Source organism: Peromyscus leucopus, chromosome 1, assembly GCF_004664715.2.
Source record: "Peromyscus leucopus breed LL Stock chromosome 1, UCI_PerLeu_2.1, whole genome shotgun sequence".
NCBI classification, from domain to species: Eukaryota; Metazoa; Chordata; class Mammalia; order Rodentia; family Cricetidae; genus Peromyscus; species Peromyscus leucopus.
In genome coordinates this window covers 167861671-167889164 of record NC_051063.1, presented here as the reverse complement: position 1 = coordinate 167889164, position 27494 = coordinate 167861671, and the positions used below count along the sequence as shown (strand labels likewise).

Here is a 27494-nt window from a genome sequence, read left to right as displayed (position 1 = left end):
TCCACAAACTCAGTTCTTCGAGATTTTAGTAAATGACTACACCCTTTGATGCTGTGTTGGCCAGTAGCCTGTGCCAGCCACTTACCCTGGGCTGCCCAGTGATCCTGTGCAAACCACTGACCCCGTGCCAGCTCTGCCCTGTTCCAATCTCTTTGTTTCAGGACTTTTAGACTCTCTGGAACATAGTGTCCATGGCCAGGTGCATATGTATAATAGTAGCTGGTATCCAGCCAGTGTCAAATATCAGAGTCCCACACTCAGACCTAAGAATACTATTGCAAAATAGGTCTGAGATCTGATGATGCTGAAAAGCACACATGCCTTTATGGTAAGGAGGCCTGCATTTATTCCAGGGCCTGTTACATTGATTTGAATCAGAATTGACAATAATATGACATTCCCTGACATTCCCCAGGCCATTGACTCTAAGGAAGCTTCACAAATGTTGATATTTTCCCTCCTGGCCCACACAGAACTTTTACATATAAATGAATGGCAAGGCTTATTGAATTCAGGTTCACGGACATCTGGGGCATGTCTCCACACTTTATGTATCATCATCCAGGTAAGGGCCAATGTGTTATGTAGCTGAGAATGACTTTGAGCTACTGATCTTATCACCTCCACGTCCCGAGCATTGGGGTTGCAAGCATGCTCCCCCACAAGTCTGAACACACCTCTGTTCCAGGAAGCCAGGCTTGGGGGCTACCAGACTCATCACTGGAGGGAATGATGAGCCCTTAGTTATAGGTACTGCTTCCCCAACTTTGTCTCTCTCTGGACCTGTGATCATTGTGTTATTTCTGCTCTCAGTGACAAGGTCCACAAGAAAAGTCCCCTGACAACTTTTTCTCAGCACACTAATTGTCCATGTTAACTGAGTTTCCAGAGCCTGCCCCAGGATGCTGCCAGAAGTGACTGGAAGGAAAGTTTTCCTGTACTTCCTACAGGGGCTGGGGCACAGGACACTGAGAGTTAAAATGTGGGGACTTGGGATGATGCACCTGACTCTACCTTTGTTCCAGCAGCAGCAGCAACAGAGCCCCGAGGGGTCTAGTGTCTAGAAGAAAAGTTCTGGACGCAAATACAATCCAGAGACCCCTTTCTTTTAAAGTTCAAAGCTAAGTGTGGTGGCTTTTGCCTCTAATCCCAGAATCTGAGGGGCTGAGGCAGGAGAACTGCCAGAAAGTTAAGGCAAGCCTGGGTCATACATCATGAGTTCCAGGCTAGGCTGGGAAAGAAAAGCAAAATAAGCAAACAAAAACACAAGAAACCCTCAGGGCTCATGGATCTATGCAGGAGAGGAGGCAGGACTGTAAGAGCCAGAGGGATGGGTGGCCCCAAGGCAACAGTGTCCTCCAGACACAACAGGACTGACCGACCTGTCAACTCACAGAGTCCATGCACTACACACACGGCCTGCATAGGTTTAACCGGACCTCGTCTCAACACTGATAGAGAAAAGTGGACACAGACTCCCACCCCTAACCAATGAACTATCTATAATTGATACCTGTTGGCAAAGGAAAAATCAGTTTTCACCAATGGAGTCTCACTGGGTATACAAACCATACACCAGGGAGTCCACGTGCCCAGAAGTAGCTGGCTAACACAAAATAAATTCAATGGTATTTTTGTGAACTTTTTGTTTTGTTTTGCATTGTTTAGGGATTTTTTTCCTTGTATTATTGGTCTCTTGCTTGTGCTCCTCTGCATGCACGCCACTCCTCACACATAGGCAAACACCGTACACACATGAAAACTGAAAAGAAAGAGAATGAAGCGCTCAGCGAAGCCTGTTGCAGGCTGTCCAGAATGTCAGGGGAATCAGGAGGAGTTCAGCCCTGACGGGAAGAAAGGCAGCAGCTCAGGCGCCTCAGTTCCAGCAGGCATGCTCACTGTTCACTAGATTGCTGCCTGACCGTTCCAACAGAAGACCCAGCTGGGAGGTGGTGGCGCACGCCTCAATCCCAGCACTCGGGAAAGAGGCAGGCTGATCTCTGAGTTCAAGTCCAGCCTGGTCTACAGAATAACTTCCAGGACAGCCAGGTCCACACAGAGAAGACTTGTCTCAAAAAACCCAAAGCAAACCAAATAAAAACCACACAAAAACAAACAGCAGAACCCACATAAGACTATGACAAGCATGGAAGTCAATGCTCCTGTGGAGAGAGGTGGCTCACTCACTCACACAACAGCGATCGAGAAGAGGGTAGGTGTGAAGTGAGAAGGGAATGGAGGGGCTTCTAACACGAGGCTATGACCGCCTGTAGAGCAGGAGAGAAGGATATTTGAAAAGAGATACAGGGGCATCTTTGAAGAGAACTGATGACATGCACACACAGAATGGGAGACAAAGGGCTGAGAGCTGAGGCGGGATCTGGTGGGCAGAACCACAGGGGGAATAAAATGTTTATGGCGCACACTAATCTTCATTGTTATGTATTCAGCTCCCCCAAATTGCACACAGCAGCTATAGAAAAGGGGAGGCAATTATCTAATTTTTCCATGAGCAACATGCGATAGCAGTAAGAAAAGACTGTGCACACAGGAAAGATGACCCAGACCAACCGAAACGACACTGTAAGAGAAAGGAAGACTGGTAGACACTGGCGTGACAGGAAACGAAGAATGTTTATAAACGACCCCAAATCCCGTGAAAGAACAAAACAGAAAGCTTTGCAGAAACAGTCAGCTGGGTCTGGATGGGCACCCCCTACCTGCAGTCTCTACTCTGACAATCAGCCCGTGGAATATCTTAAAATAGACACAGTCTTTAATTTTTAAAATTGGTGGCTGGGTGGCAGTGGCACACGCCTTTAACCCCAACACTCAGAGGCAGAGCCAGGTGGATCTCTGTGAGTTCAAGGCCAGCCTGGTCTACAGAGAGAGATCCAGGACAGGCACCAAAACTACATGGAAAAACTTTGTCTCCAAAAGCCGCCCCCCCCCCCCAATGGTGTAGAAATATAGAAAGTATTAGTGTTTCTCAAAAACCCTAAGCTAGCCGGGCGATGGTGGTGCACGCCTTTAATCCCAGCACTCGGGAGGCAGAGCCAGGCGGATCTCTGTGAGTTCGAAGCCAGCCTGGGCTACCAAGTGAGTTCCAGGAAAGGCGCAAAGCTACACAGAGAAACCCTGTCTCGAAACAAACAAACAAACAAACAAACAAAAAACAAACAAACAAAAAAAAACAAAAACAAAACCCTAAGCTTTCAACAGAATTATCTCCAGGTAATGGGCACCTTTGCCATAGTTGCGTGTACAAGAAAGGGCTCCCTTCAAGGCCCCCTAATTCCAATAGAATTTAATTGTCTCAATTCTGATTCTGACAGCATTCACAGCTGATATGCTTTCTGGTTTTGATCTGTCAATTATTGAGATTGAAATTGTTTGAATGTGACTATGGAGTTAGCTATCGTTCCTTATTACTATAGCAGGTTTTTTTGCTCCTTCATGTTTTGAAGCTTTGCTGTTAGGATTGTACTATAGGTTTATTTTAGTTTTTTTAGATAGGGTTTCAGTAGATAGTCCTACGTGGCCTCAATCTCACAGACATCCACCTGTCTCTGCCTCCCCATTGCCTGGAATGAAAGGCACGCACTACCACGCCCAGCCAAGTTTATTTTCACCAGATTAATTGCCCTTTTTATTATCACTGGCAATGTTCTTTGTCCCTAAATCTGCCTTGATTTTTTTGTTTGTTTTATGAGACAGGGTTTCTCTGTGTAACAGCTCTGGCTGTCCTGGAACTCACTCTGTAGACCTGGCTATCCTTGAACTCACAGAGATCCACCCAATCACCCGCCTCTGTCTCCTGAGTGCTGGGATTAAAGGTATGCACCACCACTGCCTGGCCTGCCTTGATTAAGTCTTCTTTTGACTATTGTGAGGATGGTCACTTTAATCTGCTAGAGTACTTACCTTTAACATATTTTCTGTAGTTAACACGTGGTTGAGTCTGCTTATTTTCAAACCTAATCTGACAATCTATACTTTATACTTTAGGTTTAGATCATTTATGATACAACTTAAATCAATCAGTGGTATTACAAGGATCCTCTATTCCCTTGACATTCGTTTTCTATCACGTTCTGGAATAAAAAGAAGTTTGTGTAAATATAAGAAACAACAAAAGAGATTTTGAAAGTTCGTTCTTGTCACCTTACAACAGAAGTAGGTTTATTTCTACAAAAGCGAAGTGAACGTTTGTATGTGTTCAGGACACCTTCACGTGCTAGACACTCACTCACTCATCCTTCACCATGGGAGGTTCGACAGCACTGTCTAATGGACTGTTCTATCAATAGATTCGATGTGGTCCTCAGTCACATTTTTTAATCTAGACAGCAGGGACGGTGAGCCCAGGAAGGGTCCAGCACACATGGCTCTCTGAAGTCTCTGATGTAACCTGCCCGTCCTCTCCACCTTTAAAACCAAACAATTCTGTAGTTTTGTCTTTTGAAATGTATCATAGTCCCTACCATCGCACAGCGAGGTGGAATCAAAGCGTAATCAAAGCAGTTATGTCTCGATCTGATTTTATTCCAATTCTGCACTTTCAACTTGGGTTCAGCTGGGCAGTGGTGGCTCACAACTTTAATCTCAGCGCTCAGGAGGCAGCGGCAGGCAGATCTACGTGAGTTCGAGGACAGCCTGGTCTACAAAGGGAGTTCCAGGACAGCCAGGGCTACACAGAGAAACCCTGTCTCAAAAAAAAAAAAAACAAAAAACCTTAGGCTCGTCTGTACATTCCATAGGAGAGAAAATACATTACCCGAAGAACACGGAAGTACGTTTGGAGAACACCCGGGAGCTTACGCTTTAAGCGCGCAACCCGTGGGAACTCCTACAAACCACTGGGTGCAGCTCCCAGAGGGGCTGCCCAACTTGCATGCTGGGAGTTCTCTGAAGCGGGAGGGTTTCCCGGGATAATGCCTCAGAAGACTGTATTTCCCAGGGTCCACCGCACCGGAAGTAACTGGTGGTCTCGCTACTGCGGAAGCTCTTAGCTTCCCGGTGGGAGTAAGAAGTTGCTGTTTGGCGTAATTCTCCACTGAGTGAGGCGGGAGCCAGCGGGCTGGGTGTGGACGGTGGGGTGGGTGGATCACCATCATGTGTGTGAGTGTGTAGAGACAGTGACACGTGTGTGTCCGTGCGTGTGTGGACACCTCGAGCTCTCTGCATTGTCTGGGTCACTGCCAGTCGCTCTCTGCTCCTGCTTTCTCTCAGGGCCACAGGGCTGAAGAAGAGGACCAGGCTTCAGTAACGAGAGGTCAGGGACGGAGTCTGAGGGAAGCTTCCCCTGAGGTCCAGACTGGAGCTTGGGGCGAGCCTTTGAGGCCGGAAGCGCCTCCGAGGGTCGCCCAGGAGGGCAGCTGCTTGTGGAGTCCATAACTTTCTCGGAGCTCTAGCCGTCGGGAGTGTTGTGGGAGTGAAGGAGAGCGCTCGCTCGGATGCACAGCCTGGGATCTCATGCTTGCCCGGGCTCCCCGAGTCCGCCGTTATTCAAATGAGGGCCTGGAGAAGAATGCGAACGTTACTGCTACACTTCTAAGATTCGAGAGTGAGTTTGCTCCTTCTTCCTGTTTGAGGAACGAGGTTGTAGTTTTAGAATATAGAATTGTCAGTAAGTGAAGGAGGAAGATGTAAATTGATACCTCCGCCACTGTGGCCCTTAACTTACATTGTCCCCTCCCTTTCCACTTAATATTCGCATAATCGTTTCAGAGATCCTTGACGTCTTCTCTCTACAATCACTCCATTTGCCCAAGATAGATAGGAACCTCCAGAGGTTAGCGTTAGCGCTTTCAAACCCCGATTTGGTAAATCGATAACCATTTTGATGACATCGCACATCAGGTGGCCTTTGAACTTTAAAGGTGGTTTCTGTTCACTCCTGAGGATTTCAGGAGTGGGAAAGTGATAGCACTAAATTTGGCATCTTTGAGAACTAGTGATTTTCAGGGTGTCTGTGTGTGGAAACGGGTAATATTGGCCAGATCCAGACGTGCAGTGCTGTGGTTGAATGTGGAGATGTGGATCTGTGTGTCCGGGTTGGAGCCTTGGTTCTGTCCTCTTAAGGCTATCTAGCCTTGTCGTGTACCTTAGGATGACTGTTGTGAAGCCTGTTAGTGCAGTGCCAGCCGTATAACAAGGGCCTGATGTGTTTTTGTTGTTGCTTCATGTGGTCATTTTGGGTTTTCTGTAGTAAAAGGGAGTGTTAGAAATAACGTTATTACTGGTTGTATTTTTAAAACAATGATTAAAAAAATTAAAAAAAAAAAAGCGAGGCTTTCTGGTATACCCTTGAATCTCAGCACTTGAGAAGCCAAAGCAGCAGGACCTCTGTGAGTTCACAGTCAATTTGGTCCACATAGCAAGTGCCATGCTAGCAGGGCTACACAGTGAGACCTTGTCTCAAAAAACAAAAACAAACAAACAAACAAAAAAGTAAAAGAAAGTGAATGTACTAATGTACAGAAGAATTCTTTTAATTTTCAGATTAAATGTTTTGAATTTTGTGGCAATGATACATGGAGTCTTTATGTCCTTTGGGATGTCTCAATCTACCTGTCACATGTTTAAGTGAGCACACTTAATGTCTACTCTCTGAGTCTTTCAGAACCATTAACCATTACCTCAGCCACTCACACCCCCATTACCTCAGCCACTCACACCTCCATTACCTCAGCCACTCACACCTCCATTACCTCAGCCACTCACACCTCCATTACCTCAGCCACTCAACCTCCATTACCTCAGACACTCACACCTCCATTACCTCAGCCACTCACACCTCCATTACCTCAGCCACTCAACCTCCATTACCTCAGCCACTCAACCTCCATTACCTCAGCCACTCAACCTCCATTACCTCAGCCACTCAACCTCCATTACCTCAGCCACTCAACCTCCATTACCTCAGCCACTCACACCCCCATTACCTCAGCCACTCAACCCCCATTACCTCAGCCACTCACACCTCCATTACCTCAGCCACTCACACCCCCATTACCTCAGCCACTCACACCTCCATTACCTCAGCCACTCAACCTCCATTACCTCAGCCACTCACACCTCCATTACCTCAGCCACTCACACCTCCATTACCTCAGCCACTCACACCTCCATTACCTCAGCCACTCAACCTCCATTACCTCAGCCACTCACACTCCATTACCTCAGCCACTCAACCTCCATTACCTCAGCCACTCACACCCCCATTCCCTCAGCCACTCAACCTCCATTACCTCAGCCACTCAACCTCCATTACCTCAGCCACTCACACCTCCATTACCTCAGCCACTCACACCCCCATTACCTCAGCTACTCACACCCCATTACCTCAGCCACTCACACTCCATTACCTCAGCCACTCACACCTCCATTATCTCAGCCACTCAACCTCCATTACCTCAGCCACTCACACCCCCATTACCTCAGCCACTCACACCCCATTACCTCAGCCACTCACACCCCCATTACCTCAGCCACTCACACCTCCATTACCTCAGCCACTCACACCCCCATTACCTCAGCCACTCAACCTCCATTACCTCAGCCACTCACACTTCCATTACCTCAGCCACTCAACCTCCATTACCTCAGCCACTCACACCTCCATTACCTCAGCCACTCACACCTCCATTATCTCAGCCACTCACACCTCCATTCCCTCAGCCACTCACACTTCCATTACCTCAGCCACTCACACCCCCATTACCTCAGCCACTCAACCTCCATTACCTCAGCCACTCACACCTCCATTACCTCAGCCACTCACACCCCCATTACCCACCAGTTAACTTGTTCTTGTGATAGAACATTTTCAGATTCGGCACGAGTGAGTTGGTGGGTGTTTGTCTTTTTGTTAAGATTAATTATTTTCATTTTAAATTCTGTGTGTGGGGTTATATGTGCATGAGCACAGGTGCCCTCGGAGACAAGATGTAAAGGATCCACTGGAGCTGGAGTTACAGGCATTGTGAGCTGTCGGGGAACTGAACTCCTGACCTCTGGAAAAGCCATCCCAGCTCTTAGCCTCTGAGCCATCTCTCCAGCCTCACCATTTGTCTTTGTGTCTTTAGCTTATTTCCCTTGTTTTCCTCCATGTTCACCCATATTGTAGTAAATGGTTGGATATTGTTGCACTGTGTCCGTGAACCTCGTTCTGGATTTGCTTTGTCCATTCATCCTTTGGTAGGATGGCATATCACAGATGTGTAAATTATTCTGGAATAAATGTGGGAGTGTACATGTCTCTTTGAGGTACTGATTTGATTCCCCTTGTATGTGTCTACTCAGTAATAGGAAGGAAGGATCATGTCACAGTTCTAATTATAATTGTTTGATGATCCACAGTATTGTTTTCTATAATGACTGTATTAATTTACATTCCCTCCAGTAATATGCTTTTTCCATCACATTACCCCCATTATCTTTTCTTTTTAATAATGGACACTTCTTTTAAAAGATTTATTTATTTCATTTTTTAATACTTGTGAGTGTTTTGCCTGAATGTCTGTATGTGTACCATGTGCATGTCTGCTACTCAAGGAGGCCAGAAGAGGATGTTAAATCCCCTGTAGTGACAGTTATGAGCCACCATGTAGGTGCTGGGAATTGAACCCTGTAGCTAGAGTTTTCCTGCCTTGCCCACAGTCAGGACAAATGTTTGTCACCCGCCAGTCCCACAGCCGCTCAGACCCCACCAAGTAAACACAGAGACTTATATTGCTTACAAACTGTATGGCCGTGGCAGGCTTCTTGCTAACTGTTCTTATATCTTAAATTAATCCATTTCTATAAATCTATACCTTGCCACGTGGCTGTGGCTTACCGGCATCTTCACATGCTGCTGGTCATGGAGGCAGCTGCAGTGTCTCTCCTCAGCCTTCTGCTTCCCAGAACTCTCCTCTCTCCTTGTCCCACCTACTTCCTGCCTGGCCACTGGCCAATCAGTGTTTTGTTTATTGACCAATCAGAGCAATTTGACATACAGACCATCCCACAGCAGAACCCAGGTCCTCTGCAAGAGCAACAAGTCTTCTAAACCACTGGGCCATCTATCTCTCCAGCCCCCTGGTAATTGACTATCTTACAAGGAATGAGGAGCCCTCTCATTGTGATTTTAATGTGTATCTCCCTGATGCTTATTTTTCATTAACCTCTAATAGGCCACATTGATGTTCCATGTCGGGAAATGTCTATTTCTGTGTTCTTCTGTTTCTGAATTTTCTGCGTCCTTTGCTGTGAAGGAGTTTAGATGTTAACTCCTTATTAGAAGTACAGTTTGCAAATATTCTCTCCCATGCTCTACATTATCCCTCTTCTCCTGATTGTTTCCTCTGCTGTGTAAAGTTTTTAGTTTGATTTGTCCATTTTCCTTTTGTTACTTGTGTTTTTGCAGTGCTACCCAAAACGTCCAGTGTCATAGAGGCTTTCCTGTATATTTTTTTCTAGTTGTGTCAGTTTCAGTTCTTAAATTTTAATCTGTTTTGAGTTGACTTTGCATGTGGTGTGACTGAAGGTCTAATGTCATTCTCCTGAATGTTAATATTCAGTTTTGCCAGCAGCACTGACTAGAGAGGCTAGCCTGGGACTTTGAGCAAGCCTTCTCCTTCTGTATGCCCAGTGCTGGAAATATAGACCTATGTCACCACCACTAGCAGGACTTCCTGTTGGCCTTCAGGATCACAAGCTTCATGAAACAAAGGCAGTCATAAATGTCATGAGGTCACACCCTGAACCATCGCAGACATGTATAAATGTGGGCTGGGGTGATGGCTCAGTGGTACAGTGCTTGCCAGCGTGAAACTATGCAATGCCAGATGCAGCAGTGCATGTCTCTAATCCCAGCCCTCCTACTGCAGGATGGGAGAGGGACAAGAGAATTCCTGGAAGGCTGGCTAGCCTGCTGTATGCAGAGGCAGAAGGGAAGGAAGAATTAAGAAAGAAGGAAAATTTGTACATGAATTTTGTGGGGAGACAAAAATATTTAATTTTACAAGATTATCAAATGTGTACTTGAGAGTTGGGCATGGTGGTACATGCCTGTAAACCCTGCATGGGAAATGGAGGAAGCAAACAGTATCAAAGTGTATTAAACCAAGGCTTAGACCTGTTGATCTAGAGCACTGGTTCCCCATTTGGTGATGGCTGCTCCCTAGGCCAACATTGTAGGGAGTTCTGAGGATGTGTGTGCTTCTCAGATCTTGTGTGTAGAGGTTGAGTGCTGCCGAAGTTTGTACAGAGCACAAGATAGTCCTCCCGCACACCTCAACACAGAATAATTATGTCAACATGCTGAGATTGAGAAATCCAATTACAGAATTAAGACTTAGGACACCTGGAATGAATTTAATATTATTTTGGGCGAAATATCCCATAATTATGGGAAAAAATGAAACAAATCATACTCACATCCTGTGACAGAATGTTTTGTACCTAATTATCTTTGTAAAAATCATGGGTCTGTGGATTGTAGTATGGTTATCCTTTATTTTGTGACTAATATTCCCCTTTAAGTGAGTACATGCTATGTTTATCTTATGGAGTCTGGGTTACCTCATTCAGGGTGATATTTTCTAGTTCCATCCATTTGCCTGTAAATTTCAAGATGCCATTGCTTTTAACAGCTGAGTAATCTTCCATTGTGTAAATGTACCACATTTTCTTTATCCATTCTTCGGCTGATGGACATCTAGGTTTTTTCAGGTTCTTGCTATTACAAATAAAGCTTTTATGAAGATAGTTGATAAAGTGTCCTTGTGGTAATGTAGAACATCCTTTGGGTATATGATCAATAGTGGTGTAGCTGGGTCTTGAGGTAGATCGAGTTCCAATTTTCAGAGAAACCACCATATCAATTTCTAAGATGTACAGCCATACAAGTTTGAACTCCCACCAGCAGTGGAGGTGGAGGAGTGTTTCTCTTGCTCCAAATCCTCTCCAGCATGAGCTGTCACTTGTGTTTTTGATCTTAGCCATTCTGACAGGTATAAGATGGAATCTCAGAGTCATTTATTTACATATCCCTGATGGCTAAGGATGTTGAACATCCCAAGTGTTTCTCTGCCATTTGAGATTCTTCTGTTGAGAATTCTCTATTTAGATCTATACCCTGTTTTCTAATTGGATCATTTGGTTTGTTGGTGTCTAGTTTCGTGAGTCCTTGATATATCTTGGAAATCAGCTCTCTGTCAGGTGTGGGGTTAGTGAAGATCTTTTCCCATTCTGTAGGTTGCCATTTTGTCCTATTGACAGTGTCCTTTGCTTTACAGAAGCTTTTTAGTTTCGTGAAGTCCCATTTATTTATTGTTGACGTTAGTGCCTGAACAATTGGTGTTCTGTCCAGGAAGTTGTCTCCTTTGCCAATTCGTTCAAGGGTATTCCCCACTTTTTTTTCTATCAGGTCTGGATGGGGAGGTGGGCATGGGACCAGGAGAGATCAGGGGAGGATGGAGGGAGAGAGTACTGGAAAAGACAACTAGAATCAGGGGCATCTCTGGGATGAGCTCGAAACCTAGTGCAATGGAAACTCCTAGGAATCTATGAGGGTGATCCTAAGCTAAGACTCCTAGCAATGAGTGATACAGAGCCTGAACCAGCCATCTCCTGTAACCAGGCAAGACTTCCAGTGGAGGGAATGGAACCCCAACCCAACCACATTACCTCTGACCTACAATTTGTCCTGCCTACAAGATACACTGGGACAAAGGTGGTACAGAAATTATGGGAGTGGCCACCCAATGAGTAGTGGTCCAGCTTGAGACCCATACTAAGAGAGGGAGCTCACACCTGACACTACCTGGAGGGCCAGGACCCAGAGGCTGGATAGCCCAGGCACCTAAGGTAGAACCAAACATGACTGCCAAAAAAGAAAAGAAGTCAATGAAATGATTCCTAATGATATTCTGCTATACTCATAGATCGTTGCCTAGCCCTATTGTCATCAGAGAGGCTTCACCCAGCAATGGATGAAAACAGATGCAGAGACCCACAGTCAAACATTGGGCATACCTTTTCAAATCCTGTGGAAGAGGTGGAAGAAGGATTGTGGGAGCCAGAGGGACCAAAGGCACCATGGGAAAACACACATAGTCAATTGTTCTGGTCTCATGGGGCTCACAGACACTGAACCACTAACCAGAAAACTTGCATGGCTGACCTGGGCCCTCTGCAGTTGTGTGGCTTGGTCTTCTTGTGGGACTCCTGGCAGAGGGAGCAGAGGCTGTCTCTGACTCTGTTGCCTGCTCTTGGGACCCTTTCTTCCTGCTGGGTTGCCTCATCTAGCCTTAATAGGAGAGGGGGTGCCTAGTCTTGCTGTAAGTTGATATGCCATGGCTGGCTCATATACATGGGAGGCCTAAATGTTTTTGAAGGGAAGGGAAAAGGAGTGGATGGGGGCATGTGGGGGAGATTCAGGGAAGGACTGGAAGGAGAGGAAGGAGGAGGGAAACTATGATTGGGCTAAGAAATTAATGAATTGATTAATAAAATTTTTTTAATAAAAATTTTTAAAGACAATTACAGTTTAATTTATACAATGGAAGCCATAATCATATCTGAGGGAAAGCACTCAGGAAAGTGTTCCATGGTGTACTATCCCATTCACTCAAAGTGGGTATGGATACTGAACGCTGCCTGAGGATTGCAGCTGCAGACCCTCCAGCTTTGCTGTTACCCCTGTCCGCCCTGAAAGATGGGATTCCAGTAGGAAGATCTGCTTACAGTAGAAGGAGGGGCCCAGTCTAGGGCTAGCTGGATCTCAGCATGGAAGATGGGATCCCTTCTGCTGGCATCTTCTGGAGGAACTAAAGACAGTCATGCTTATGCTCTGCACATCCACACTGAGCCCTCATGCAATGGATTGTCTGGGGTTAGGACAGAATCGTCTTTGTGTAAACTCCTGTCTGCTTCTAATTTGTATGGGGGAGGCTATGAGCAGTGGGAGAGGAGTGTGTGAGTGGGATGCTTGAGATATAAAAGTAGTCGATGAAATCATGCTGACCTAAGTCAGTCTGGGAACATCAAGTCACAATCCATTGAAAGGCTTTCTTTTTGTCCCCCAGGGGAGGATCCTGAAGAAGGATGGCCAGCTCTAGTTCTCAAGACATGGTCTGTGTAAGTTGACCTTTGTCTCTTTATATAGGGTGACTTTCAGGTTAGGTGACTCTTTACTTTCTTTCTTTCCTGAAGTTTCTTAAGGACCTGAAATCCCCCAGCCCAGTCTGCCCCATTACAGTGAGGGTTGGAAGGTCAGAGCACTTCCTGTCTGGGGCTCCTTCCTGCTGGTTCTGGAGTTTTCTTTGAATGCATCCCTGCACATCTGCTTTCTGCTTGGTCTGTGGTCAGGGAGGACTGTCGTTGCAGAGGAGGTGACAGTCCACAGGGAAGCAGGGTCTTTGGGGTTTCAGAACGTTGAGGTGATGGTCTCCTTTGACTGCACTGGGAATCCTGACTGACATCTTCGGTGTTTTCAGGCTGATGACACAGGCTTTGAGAGTGAAAGGCCTTGGTGCATGTGTGTGATGAGATGGCCTGCTTGAGGGGCTTTAAGAGAGAGTTCAGTGCTGAGAGGGGAAGGTCATCCAGGCTGTGATTGGGTGGGGACTGTCGTCTCCAGAGTCCAGGAAGACCTGAGATGTAGGTGCCATTTTGTTTTCTACTTTTTTGTTTTTTGAAGAGGTCATAAAAGGTTGAATCTAATATGCCAGTAATAAGGACTTTTATGTAGTTTATGGACTCTTACATAGTTTATGCTCTCTTACATAGTTTACAAAAGTCATTCTTGTGACAGAGAGTCTTTATGATATAATCTGATACCATAATAAACTCAAGGACTCACACTATTTCTTAGCATTTTACACTGAACCCAGTGACATTTCTCTCTTCTGGGCTATAACTTGAAGGGTGTGATTGGAATGGAAATGCACATTTATTGAATGTGTAGGGTGCGTACTGTCATCCTTTACTGGGGGAGTTCGTGCAGTCAGGTACTTTGAACATTTCCATGTCTTCTTCCTGTTCTTGAGTCCTTTCCCCTCTGATTTTCCATCTTGAACGCTTCCCCAATTTCACTCTACTTGTGTTTGTGGTTTCAGGGGTCAGTGACATTTAGGGATGTGGCTGTTGACTTCTCTCAGGAGGAGTGGGCCTGCCTGGATGCTTCTCAGAGGGTCTTATACAGGGACATGATGTTGGAGACCTACAGCAACCTCGTCACAGTGGGTAAGGCCATCTGTCCCCGTGAAAAGGGGATGTGCTCTCTACACTGTTGGCTTTCCTCACTCTGAATGAAAAGACAGGGCCATTTTTCTGTGGTAGCTGAAGCTGGTCTTGGTGGCCCATGGCTGTCATTCCTTTACTCAGAAAACTGAGGCAGGATGGTTTCTGTGAGTTCAAGGTCACCCTCAGGTACATAGTGAGTTCTAGGGTAGCCTAATCTACAGGGTGAGGCCCAGTTTAAAACAAAACTAAACAACAAACTAAATGAAATAAATAAGGAAACAAATAACTAGAATCAGTAACTAGAGAGATAGGTTGGTTAAGACAACTGGTTGCTCTTGCAAGAGCCTGGGTTCAATTCCCACCATATATAAGATATCTCAAAAATTATCGATAACTCCAGTTCCAAGGCATCTGATGGCCTCTTCTGGCCTTGATGGGCACCATGCACACATGTAGTGATCAGACATACATGCAGACAGACACTCACATACACTTAAATTAGGTTTTAATCAATAAAATTTTAAAAGAAGTAGCTGAGTTTTTCTTCTCAAATTAACAATTAGAGATTTGTTGTGTTGAAAACAGGAGCTTCATGAAGCATCTGCCTTTTCCACACCCCTTGGAGATCCTCTCATTGAGCTCTAGTTTCAGTGAGAGACCCTGTCTCAAAAACTAAACTAGACAGCAATCTATGTGAACATCTTACACTGGTCTTTGGCCTCTACACACACACATAAATGAATACCTACTCGTACTTGTACACACACTCTTATGAACACATATGTACACTATATGTGCACACATATACCACTGAGTAAAAGAGCCAATAGGATTCACTTACTAATGAATCAATAGAATTGATTTAAAACAGAAGTGGTCACATTCTATTTTCTTCAGTGAATACTTCCTTTGCTTGGTTTGTTGTGGAAGTTTCAGGCTGTGAAGTTTGTCGTTTTCATTGAACAAATCTATAAGATTGAATTATAACTGTAAAAGAAGGCAACATAAATAGTAATACTGATAACAGTTTTCGTGGCTGGGGATAATAACTCTGTGGTAGAGCACTTACCCAGCATGTCCAAGGCCCTAGTTCAGTCTCTGTCATTATAAGGTGAATAAATGGAAATTAAAATAATAATTTTGTGTTAGTATAGGTCAGACAGTATTCAAAGTTTTTGAATATAGTGTTTAATATCAGTATCACCCCTATCCAATAGATATCAACTCAATCTAAATAATAATGATAATTGAGAATAATAATATAAGGCTTGGAATGTAACTCAATGTTAGAGTACTTTCAATAATAATGATAATAAAAATAATAATAAAATTATTTGGTTTTTTGAGGTCAGGTCTTCATGTAGCTCAGGCTGGCTATGGAGTTGCTCTGACACTAAGGCTGGTCTTGAACTTCTCATCTGCCTGCTTCCACTTCTCAAGTGTTGTAATTTCAAGTGTGTGCCATTATGCCCAGTTTTTAGATGGGAAAATTGACCATAGAATCCTAAATAAATGGCATTATTAGTGAGCTGCAGAGAAGGGGTTTATACTAACAGTGTAGCCTAAGGTTCATGTTCTCCCACTATATGTACTTTCCCCTTCAGTGACAAGCCCTTATCTGCCTTTAAATGAGATTAAACCCTTTTCTGCAACAGCTGGTTTCTCACCCAGGTTCTCCTCTGAAGTCTTTCCTCAGTATGATTTTGTCCTTAGCGTATTTTATCTGGTTTTCCAAGACAAGGGTCTTGCTGTGCAGCACAGATTGGCCAGGCTCATTCCCCACCTGCTGAGCTAACAGGCATGGTCCACCATGCCAAGCTGTATAGACCTTCATAATAAATAAGTCTGTAGTTTTCAAAATCTGCACAGGTAGCTCATGGTGGCACACACCTTTAATCCCAGCATTTGGGAGGCAGGGGCAGGCAGATCAAGGAAGTTCCAGGACAGCCTGGTCATCATATTGAGTTCCAGGTCATCCTGGGATAACTAGAGGGACCGAGTTTAAAACGTCTCTACGTGTCATTTCTTCTTTCTTTTAAGTGGGAAGTTCCGTTTCCAAACCCGATCTGATCGCCTTATTAGAGCAGGAGAGAGAGCCCTGGATGGTTGTGAAGGAAGAAACAGACAGGCCCAGCCCAGGTGAGTAAGAGGAAGGCAGGTCTCCAGCATTGCCAGGCACAGCATGTGGTCGGAGAGTCGCCTCATGGCTGATACTGGGTTGACACACTTTCTTCAACTCGCCAAGGCCTGTGGAAGAACATGCCTGAGACCTGGGAAGGAAGTCAAGGTCATAGCAAAGGCTGTCACAGGGCTTCTAGTTCATGACTCGCTAAGTTGTCCTCACCTTCTTCCCTCTTACTGGAGCAGTTACCCATTCTACCATTTTAAACATACCTTATTGGTTGTGTGTGTGTGCACACAGGTGTGCAGATTCCCAAAGAGGCCATAAGAGAATATCAGATCCCCTGGGGCTGGAGTTACAGGTGACTGCTGGTACTGGAACCCAGGTCCTCTGGAAGAGCAGTCAGTGTCCTTAACTGCTGATCCAGTGATAAGACACTTTGAACACCAGTGAATGCAGGAGCACAGTGAGGCATAGCAAATGTTTTAATTGTATATCTTCCTAGTCACTCTAGTCAAGGTGTGATGGTGTGGCCTTTGCTTCTAACTGTAGCACTGGGGAAGTGGAAAAAGCTGATCCCTTCCCTTGCTAACAACTCGGCCTACTTTACCTGTCAAGTGCCGGAATCTAGCTCCAGTGGGATTCTGATCCATAGGAAAGAGGTGTGAAGTTGGTGAAAAAGACCACCAGTTGTCTTTCAAACAGATGGCACCGGATAGCTCAAGCTATCTTTATTTATACAAGTTCTGATGCATTCAAGCATGAACAGTTTGAATACATATCTCTTTAATCATTTTCCAAGAATCATTAATAACTTAGTTCTTTTCCTCTTTCCCACTCCCTTGACATCATTGACCTTTACCCCATATTATTAATTTTTATATTGGAAGCCAATTGATTATATCTAGCCAGGCACATCTTTTCCCAACTGTGCCTTAGACAACAGCAAACATGCATTTATAAAATAAGAGAGATTCAAACTCTATGATTAACAAGTTTTTAACAATGTGATACTTTTATATTTTTTGTAATCAGTTGAATGTATGATGCCATCCCTACAATATTATTTTCAGATGTAAGTCAATTTCTGAATAATCTGTTTGTGAACAACAGTTGTAATCCTATTCTTTATACAATCTCAAAATGGTAATAATTACCTAACTCTTTAAATGATGGGGCCAAGTTGATATTCTTCCTGGCAGTTTCTTTTTTTTTTTTTAAATTAATTTATTTTTCTATTATCAGCTTGATACAGTATAAATTCTTATCCTAATAGTGAAATGTTTGATTGAGGCTTGCCCAGTGATTGAGTAAAACCAAAACTTATAATCCACAGTCATCCTAGGGTTCCCCCTCGTTCTGTGGGTTGCAGTCTGATTGTTCGTTGCTTTATATCTAGAATCCACTTATGAGTGAGTACATACCATATTTGTCCTTCTGGGTTTGGGTTACCTCACTCAGGATGATTTTTTTCTAGTTCCATCCATTTGCCTGCAAATTTCATGCTTTCATTGTTTTTCTCTGCTGAGTAGTTCTCCATTGTGTATATGTACCACATTTTCTTAAACCATTCTTCAGTTGACGGGCATCTAGGTTGTTTCCAGGTTCTGGCTATTACAAATAGTGGTGCTGTGAACATAGTAGAGCATATATCTTTGTGGTATGATTGAGCATTCCTTGGGTATATGCCCAAGAGTGGTATGGCTGGGTCTTGAGGTAGTTTGATTCCTAATTTTCTGAGAAACCGCCATACTGATTTTCACAGTGGTTGTATAAGCTTGCATTCCCACCAACAGTGGAGGAGTGTTCCCCTTGCTCCGCATCCTCTCCAACATAGACTGTCATTATTGTTTTGATCATAGCCATTCTGACAGGTGTAAGGTGGTATCTCAGAGTCATTTTGATTTTCCTTTCTCTGATTAAGGATGTTGAGCATTTTTTAAAATACCTTTCAGCCATTTGTGATTCTTCTTTTGAGAATTCTCTGTTTAGCTCTTTAGCCCATTTTTTAATTGGATTGTTCAGTATTTTGGTGTCTAGTTTCTTGAGTTCTTTATCTGCTTTGGAGATCAGTCCTCCCTCTGTCAGATGTGGGGTTGATGAAGGTCTTTTCCCATTCTGTTGGCTGTCTTTTTGTCTTATTGACCATGTCTTTTGCCCTGCAAAAGCTTCTCAGTTTTAAGAGGTCCCATTTATTAATTGTTGTGCTCAGTAATTGTGCTATATTTAGGAAGTGCTGTCCTGTGTCAGTGCGTTCAAGTGTACTTCCTACTTTCTCTTCTATTAAGTTTAGTGTAACTGGATTTATGTTGAAGTCTTTGATCCACTTGGACTTGAGTTTTGTGCATGGTGACAGATATGGATCTATTTGTAATCTTTTACATATTGACATCCAGTTATGCCATCACCATTTGTTGAAGATACTTTCTTTTTTCCATTGTATAGCTTTGGCTTATGTGTCAAACACCAGGTGTTCATATGTGCATGGATTAATGTCAGGGTCTTCAGTTTGATTCCATTGGTCTGTATGTTGGTTTTTATACCAATACCAAGCTGTTTTTATTACTATAGCTTTATAGTAGAGCTATAAAGAGCCATGGTCTGGGATGGTGATGCCTCCAGAGATTGCTTTATCATACAGGATTCATTTAGCTATCCTGGATCTTTTGTTTTTTCATATGAAGTTGAGTATTTTTCTTCCCAAATCTGTGAAGAATTGTGTTGGGATTTTGATGGGGATTGCATTGAATCTGTAGATTGCTTTTGGTAAGATTGCCATTTTTACCATGTTAATCCTACCTATCCATGAGCATGGGAGATCCTTCAATTTTCTGATATCTTCTTCAATTTCTTTCTTTAGAGATTTAAAGTTCTTATCAAAAAGGTCCTTCACTTGTTTAGTTAGTGTATTTTATATTATTTATGTATGTATTTATTTATTTATTTTATTTATGTATGTATGTATTTATTTTATATTATTTATGTATATATTTAGGTATTTTATTATATATGTATTTAGGTATTTTATATTATTTATGGCTATTGTAAAGGGTGATGTTTCTCTGACTTCTTTCTCAGCCCTTTTATCATTTGTGTATAGGAGGGCTACTGATTTTTTTGAGCTGATCTTGTATCCTGCCACTTTACTGAAGGAGTTTATCAGCTGTAGGAGTTTCCTGGTAGAATTTTTGGGGTCACTTATGTATACTATCATATCATCTGCCAAATAGTGGAAGTTTGACTTCTTCCTTGCCAATTTGTATCCCTTTGATCTCCTTTTGTTGTCTTATTGCTCTAGCTAGAACTTCTAGTACTATATTGAATAAATATGGGGAGAGTGGACAGGCTTGTCTTGTTCCTGATTTTAGTGGAATCGCTTTGAGTTTCTCTCCGTTTAATTTGATGGTGGCTGTCAGCTTGCTGCAAATTGCCTTTATTATGTTTAGTAATGTTCCTTGTATTCCTGATCTCTCTAAGACCTTTATCATGAAGGGTGTTGGATTTTGTCAAAGGCTTTTTCAGCATCTAAGGAGATGATCATGTGGTTTTTTTCTTTCAGTTTGTTTATATGGTGTATTACATTGACAGATTTTCATATATTGAACCATCCTTGCAATCCTGGGATGAAACCTACTTACTTGGTCATGGTGGATAATTTTTTTGATGTATTCTTGGATTCCGTTTGCCAATATTTTGTTGAGTATTTTTGCATCAATGTTCATGAGGGAGATTGGTCTGTAATTCTCTTTCTTTGTTGCATCTTTGTGTGGTTTGGGTATGAGGGTAATTGTAGCCTCATAAAAAGAGTTTGGTAGTGTTCCTTCTGTTTTTATTGTGTGGAACAATTTGAAGAGTATTGGTATTAGTTCTTTGAAATTTTGGTAGAATTCTGCACTGAAACCATCTGGTCCTGGGCTTTTTTTGGTTAGGAGACTTTTGACGACTTTTTCTATTTCTTTAGGGTTTATTGGTCTATTTAAATGATTTATGTGGTCTTGATTTAATTTTGGTATGTGGTATCTATCCAGAAAATTGTCCATTTCTTCCAGAGTTTCCATTTTTGTGGAGTACAGGTTTTTGAAGTATGACCTGATGATTGATTCTCTGGATTTCCTAGTTGTCTGTTGTTATGTCTCCCTTTTCATTTCTGATTTTGTTAATTTGGATGTGCTCTCTTTGCCTTTTGGTTAATTTGGCTAGGGGTTTGTCTATTTTCTTGATTTTTTTCAAAGAACCAACTCTTTGTTTCATTGATTTTTTTTTTTTAATTGTTCTCTTGGTTTCTATTTCATTGATTTCAGCCCTCACTTTATTTCCTGGCATCTATTTCTCCTGGGTGAGTTTGTTTCTTTTTGTTCTAGAGCTTTCAGTTATGCTGTTAATTCATTGGTATGAGATTTCTCCATCTTCTTTATGTGTGCATTTAGAGCCATGGATTTTCCTCTTAGCACTGCTTTCATAGTGTCCCATAAGTTTGGGTATGTTGTACTTTCATTTTTATTGAATTCTAGGAAATCTTTAATTTCTTTCTTTATTTCTTTATTTCTTCCTTGACCCATTGATGTTTCAGGTGGGCATTATTCAGTTTCCATGAGATTGTAGGCTTTCTATAATTTTTTTTTTTTAAGTTTTAGAGATTTTATTGAAGTTAACATTCCATATGGTCACTCAGATCAAAATTGTAAGAAATTCCAGAAATACAAACTACCATTTGAATAAATGTAGCATCTTCTCCAGATGTTAAAATGTACATGATATGTAACAAGTCTTTAGAAAGTAAATCCCACTGTCCATTTGTGTTGGGTAAGAATTGTTCATTTCATGGAATCCACATTAAAAGAACCCTGGGATGGTTGTATAATATCACAGCATTCTTGGATTAACCCATTTTCCTCACTTCCCCATAGTGGGCTGCCATCTTGATTTCTCAGTGGTATGGTCCATTTGAAACTCTTCAAGGTGACTGGATGTAAATGCTTCAAAAATGTCTATGGTATAGGTAATTTCACTCCATCTGGGATCCACATTTTTGCTATATAAAATACAGAATTTTCCAAGGGCTCTCCTTTATTCTCAAAGGTAAAACTCTATTGTCTCTGTCTTCAAAATGGCACACCTGTGATAAAAGCTGTATTTATTCAGAATCATCAGCAACCCCACTAATTATAATCTTGTAAGTTACCGGGTCAAAGTGCGGCCGCCAGCGCCATGGGCTCACTCTTCCCCGTGTCTCCGGGTCGGGTCTCCTGCCGCAGCGTCGAGCCCACGGTGCAGGACACCTCCCGGCCGCACGCACCGCCAGCCCCGCCGCTATCGCAGCGGAGCCCTGGACGCTGCGGGCCTGGCCTTCCCTGGCTTTCTATAATTTTTGTTGTTCTTGAAGTCTAACTTTAAGGCATGGTGGTCTGATAAGATACAGGAGGTTATTCCAATGTTTTTGTATCTATTGAGATTTGTTTTGTGACCAAACATGTGGTCAATTTTTGAGAAGCTTCCATGGGGTGCTGAGAAGAAGGTATATTCTTTTGTGTTAGGATGGAATGTTCTGTAGATATCTATTAAGTCCATTTGAGTCATAACATCTGTTAGATCCTTTATTTCTTTGTTAAGTTTCAGTCTGGTAGATCTGTCTTTTGGTGAGAGTGGTGTGTTAAAATCTCCCACTACTAATGTGTGGGGTTTGATGTGCGTTTTAAGTTTTAGTAATGTTTCTTTTATGAATGTGGATGCCTTTGTATTTGGGGCATAAATGTTCAGAATCAAGACTTCGTCTTGGTGGATTTTTCCTGTGATAAATATATAATGTCCATCCTGATCTCTTTCGATTGATTTTAGTTTGAAGTCTATTTTATTAGATATTAGGATAGCTACACCAGCTTGCTTCTTAGGTCCATTTGCTTAGAAAGCCTTTTCCCAGCCCTTTACTCTGAGGTAGTGTCTTGTCTTTGAAGTTAAGGTGTGTTTCTTGTATGCGGCAGAAGGATGGATCCTGTTTTCTTATCCATTCTGTTAGCCTGTGTCTTTTTATAGGTAAGTTGAGACCATTGATATTGATGGATATTAATGACCAGTGATTGTTAATTCCTGTTATTTTTTGTGGTCATGTTGTGTTGTCCTTGTTTGGTGTTTGTTTGTGTGTGGGATTATCTATTGCCTGGGTTTTCATGGGTGTGTTTAACTTCTTTAGGTTGGATTTTTCCTTTTAGTGCTTTCTGTAGGACTGGATTTGTGGATAGGTATTGTTTAAATCTGGTTTTATCATGGAGTATTTTGTTTACTCTGAAAAGTCTGGTGTTATTTTGATGGGTCTGACTTTATATGTTACTTGGTCTTTCTCCTTTGTGGCTCTTAATATATTTTCTTTGTTCTGTATGTTTAGTGTTTTGATTATTATGTGGCAAGGGGACTTTTTCTTTTTTTTTTTTTTTTCTTTTTTTTTTTTTTGGATCCAGCCTATTTGGTGTTCTGTAAGCTACTTGTATCTTCATAGGTATTTCTTTGTTTAGGTTAGGAAAGTTTTCTTCTATGATTTTGTTGAATATATTTTTTGTACCTTTGAGTTGGTATTCTTCTTCTATCCCTATTATTCTTAGGTTTGGTCTTTTCATGATGTCCCAAATTTCTTGGACATTTTGTGTTACAACTTTTTTGTCTTTAGTGTTTTCTTTGACTGACGAATCTATTTTCTCTATTGTGTCTTCAGTGTCAGAAATTCTCTGTTCCATCCATCCATCGGTTGGTTATGCTTGTTTCTGTAGTTCTTGTTCGTTTAGTCAGGATTTCTATTTCCAGCATTCCCTCTGTTTGTGTTTTCTTTATTGTATCAATTTCAATTTTCAAATCTTGAATTGTTTCCTTCATCTGTTTAATTACTTTTTCTTGGCTTACTTTGATTTTTTTCCAACAAATCAATTTTTTTTGTTTGTTTGTTTTCTTCCATTTCTTTAAGGGAATTTTTTATTTCCTCTTTAATGGAGTTTTTTTTTATTTTATCATCTTCTTAAAGTCATTTTTAGGATTGATTTCTTCTGTTTCTTCTGCCTTGGTATGTTCAGGTCTTGCCGGTGTAGAATCACTAGGTTCTGATGTTGTTATGTAGTTCTTTATGTTGTTGCCTGAATTTTTGCACTGGTGTCTACTCATCTCTTCTTCTGCTAGGTATAAACAGTGTCTGTGTCTGAAGGTGCCTCTCTTGTTCTAATTGTTAGTCTTGGTCCACTAGGAGTTCTTGGTTAAATAGGTGCTATTGGACTCTGTTTCTTCAGGAGCAGCTTAGTCCGATCAGTGTTAGTGGGTTCTGTCTCAGGGAGCAGTTGTTCCCAGTTGGTACAGGGTGTGCTTATGGTTCATAGAAGCATTATTCATAATAGCCTGACCCTGGAAACAACCTAGATGCCCCTCAACCAAACAATGGATAAGGAAAATGTGGTACATTTACATAATGGAGCTGTATGTTTACATTACTCAGCTGTAAAAAACCACAACCTTACAAAATTTGTCAGTGGTTGTTAGATTCAAAGGAGTTGGTTTTTTGTTTTTTGTTTGTGTTTTGGTGGGGGAGCTGTCTGGTCCCTGGGACTCCGATGGGTAGGGCCTAAGGGCTAGAGACCTCATCCACCAGTGTGGAGATGGGGGGCTTACCTGTTCCCAGTCTGTGTAGTGTAGGCTTATGATTCTAGTGATCTGGTTTGGTGGCTGGTCAGCACCTTCTTTTGTGTTTTCAGGTCACGCTTTGCTCATTTGTCAACTCCTTAGCTGATTTTGTTTCCTCAGACTGCAGACTGTAGGATTCTGAATCCTCTCCTGAATGTATCTCAGCTGAGCAGATTATGTAGTAGGGTAACCTAACAACACTTCCAAGTTGTTGGGTTTCACAGGATCGGCAGCTGGGCCCTGGGTTGGCCTCAGACTGAGTGTTGGTATGTGTTCTGGTCACGTCTCACGGCGATGGCTCCTTCCCCGGGTGCTGGGGCTAAAGGCGTCCCTGTTCCAGGTTCTTATTCTCCTTGTTTTCACTAACTTCTCAGCGTGTAATAGCTCAGTTTGTGGTCTTTATTACGACTGCCTCTCCGCCACTGCTCAGCCTGCCTCTGCCTCTGTGGCCGCTGTGCCTGCTTCTGCCGCTGCTCTGCCTCCTTCCTGGCAGTTTCTATGTGTACTTTTTACTTCCAAGGGAACTGGGAGTTTTAACTGAAAAAAATGTCTAACCATTCATGTCCGTCACCAGAGAGATGTCTGTCCTTTCATGTCCTTTAATCTCTTTCTTATATGTTCCTATAAGTTTTTTTTAAGATTTTTCATTTATTTTACATATCCAACACAGTTTCCTCTCCCTCCTCTCTTTCTGTACCCCCCTCTGCCTCCTATTGACCCCCCACCCCCATCCACTCCTCCATCTTCATTCAGAAAGGAGGCTTGAACAAAGCATGGCACATCAAGTTGAGGCAAAACCAAGCTCTTCCCCCTGCATAAATGCTGGGCAAAGTAATCCAGGATGGGGAACAGGTTCCCAGAAGCCAGCTAAGTGCCAGGGACAGGTCCTGATCTCTGTTAGGACCCTAACAAAGAGACCAAGCTACACAACTGTCACACACATGCAGAGGGCCTAGGTGGGCCCCATGCAGGCTCCCTAACTGTTGGTTCAGAGTCCATGAGCTCCTGTGTGCTCGGGCTAGCTGTCTCTGTGGGTTCCTCACTTGTGACCTTGACACCCCTGTCTTGTACAGTCCCTCCCCCTTTCTTTAAGAGGACTTCCGGAGCTCAGCCCAGTGCTTGGCTGTGGATCTCTGCATCTGTTTCCATCAGTTACTGGATGAAGGCTCTCTGATGATGATTAGGGTAGTCACCAATGTGATTACAGAAGATGGCCAGCTCATGAACCCTCTCCACTATTGCTAGAGGTCTTAGGTGGAGTCTTCGTTGTGGATTCCTGGGGGTTTCCCTGACACCAGGTTTCTTCCTAACCCCAAGTTGGCCCCCCCATCAAGTTGTCTCTTTCATTACTCTCCCACTCCATCCTGCCCCCAACTTGTCTCCTGCACCCAGCCCACCCAACCTGCGCCCTCAAGTTCCTATCTCCCCACCCCCATCCCAAGTTTACCCAGGAGATCTCTTATATTTTCCTTTCCCAGGGAAATCCATGCATCCCTCTTTGGGCCCCCTTTGATATCTAACCTCTCTGGGGCTGTGGATTATAGGTTGGTTAGCCTGTACTTTACTTCTAATATCTACTTATGAGTGAATACATACCATATTTGTCTTTCTGGGTGTGGATTACCTCACTCAGAATTATTTTTCTAGTTCCATCCTTTTGCCTACAAATTTTGTGAGGTTGTTTTTTACAGCTGAGTAATGTAAATATACAGCTCCATTATGTAAATGTACCACATTTTCCTTATCCATTATTTGGTTGAGGGGCATCTAGGTTGTTTCCAGGGTTAGGCTAATATGAATAATGCTTCTATGAACATAGTTGAGCAAGTGTCCTTGGGGTATGATTGAGCATCCTTTGTTTATATGCCCAAGATTGGTATAGCTACTTGAAGTAGATTGATTCCTAATTTTCTGAGAAACTGACATATTGATTTCCAAAGTGGCTGTATACATTTACACTCCCACCAGCAGTGAAGGAATGTTCCCCTTACTCCACATCCTGTCCAACATAAGCTGTTGTCAGAGTTTTTGATTTTTAGCCATTCTGACAAGTGTAAGATGGTATCTCAGAATCCTTTTGATGTGTATTTCCCTGATGACTAAGGATGTTGAACAATTCTTAAGTGTATTTTGGCCATTTGAGATTCTTTTTTTGAGAATTCTGTTTCTATCTGTACCCCATTTTTAATTGGATTATTTGGTATTTTGATATCTAGTTTTTTAGTTCTTTATATATTTTGGAAATATCAGATGTGGGCTATTCTGTAGGCTGCTGTTTTGTCTTATTGACCATGTCCTTTACTTTATAGAAGAGTTTCAGTTTCAGGAAGTATTATTTATTAATTGTCAATGTCAGAGTCTATGCTACTAGTGTTATATTCAGGAAGTAGTCTCCTGTGCCAATGCTTTCAAGGCTACTTCCCACTTTCTTTTCTATTACGTTTGGTGTAACTGGATTTATGTTGAGGTCTTTGATCTACTTAGACGAGTTTTGTTCAAGGTGATAAATAGGGGTCTATTTGCATTCTTCTACATATTGCCACCCAATTATGTCAGTACTATTTGTTGAAGACATTTTCTTTTCTCCTTTGTATAATTTTGGCTTCTTTGTCAAAAAATCAGGTGTTTATAGGTGTGTGGATTAATGTCATATTTGAATCAATTCACTTCAATTCCATTGATTCACATGTCTGTTTTTATGCAAATATCAAGCTGTTATTACTATAGCTGTATAGTAGAGCTTGAAGTCAGGATGGAAGTTCCTTTATTGAACTGGATTGTTTTAGCTATCCTGGGTTTTTGTTTTTCCATATGAAATGGAGTATTGTTCATTTGAGGTCTATGAATATTGTGTTGGGATTTTGATGGGGATTGCATTGAATCTGTAGATTGCTTTTGGTAAGACTGCTAATTTTTACTATGTTAATCCTACCTATCCATGAGCATGGGAGATCTTTCCATTTTCTGACACCTTCTTCAATTTCTTTCTGTAAAGACTTAAAGTTCTTGTCAGACAGGCCTTTCACTTGTTTGGTTATAGAATTACCCTAAGATATTTTACATTATTTGTGGTTATTGTAAAGGGTGTTGTTTCTCTGATTTCTTTCTCAGCCCTTTTATCATTTGTATGTAGGAGGGCTACTGATTGTGTGTGGTGTGTGTGTGTGTGTGTGTGTGTGTGTGTGTTAATCTTGTATCCTGCCACAGCACTGAAGGTGTGTATTAGCTGTAGGAGTTTCCTGGTAGAATTTTTGGGGTCACTTATGTATACTATCATATCATCTGCAATTAGAAAAGTTTGACTTCTTCCTTTCCAATTTGTATCCCTTTGATCTCTTTAAGTTGTCGTACTGTTCTAGCTAGAACTTCAAGTACTGTATTGAATAGATATTAGATGCTGAAAAAGCCTTTAGCAAAATTGAACACCCCTTCATGATAAAGATCTTGGAGACATCAGGGATACAAGCAACATACCTAAACATGT

At 42.4% G+C, this 27494-nt stretch overlaps 1 protein-coding gene across 7 annotated transcripts in view; it reads left to right on the top strand.

Annotated features, from left to right (window-relative positions):
• Positions 1 to 27494, top strand: part of LOC114681544 (zinc finger protein 60-like) — a 51531-nt gene that overhangs the window by 12520 nt on the left and 11517 nt on the right. Inside the window, exons 1-4 of one of the 7 annotated variants that reach the window (XM_028855088.2) lie at positions 4828 to 5060; positions 13077 to 13128; positions 14109 to 14235; positions 16276 to 16374. In XM_028855088.2, the coding sequence (XP_028710921.1) occupies positions 13096 to 13128; positions 14109 to 14235; positions 16276 to 16374 (259 nt within the window). In that variant the 5' untranslated portion in view covers positions 4828 to 5060; positions 13077 to 13095. Of the gene's footprint in view, positions 1 to 4825; positions 5567 to 13076; positions 13129 to 14108; positions 14236 to 16275; positions 16375 to 27494 lie in introns of those variants that run through there. The other 6 variants (XM_028855087.2, XM_028855093.2, XM_028855092.2 and 3 more) reach the window with 6 other exon arrangements.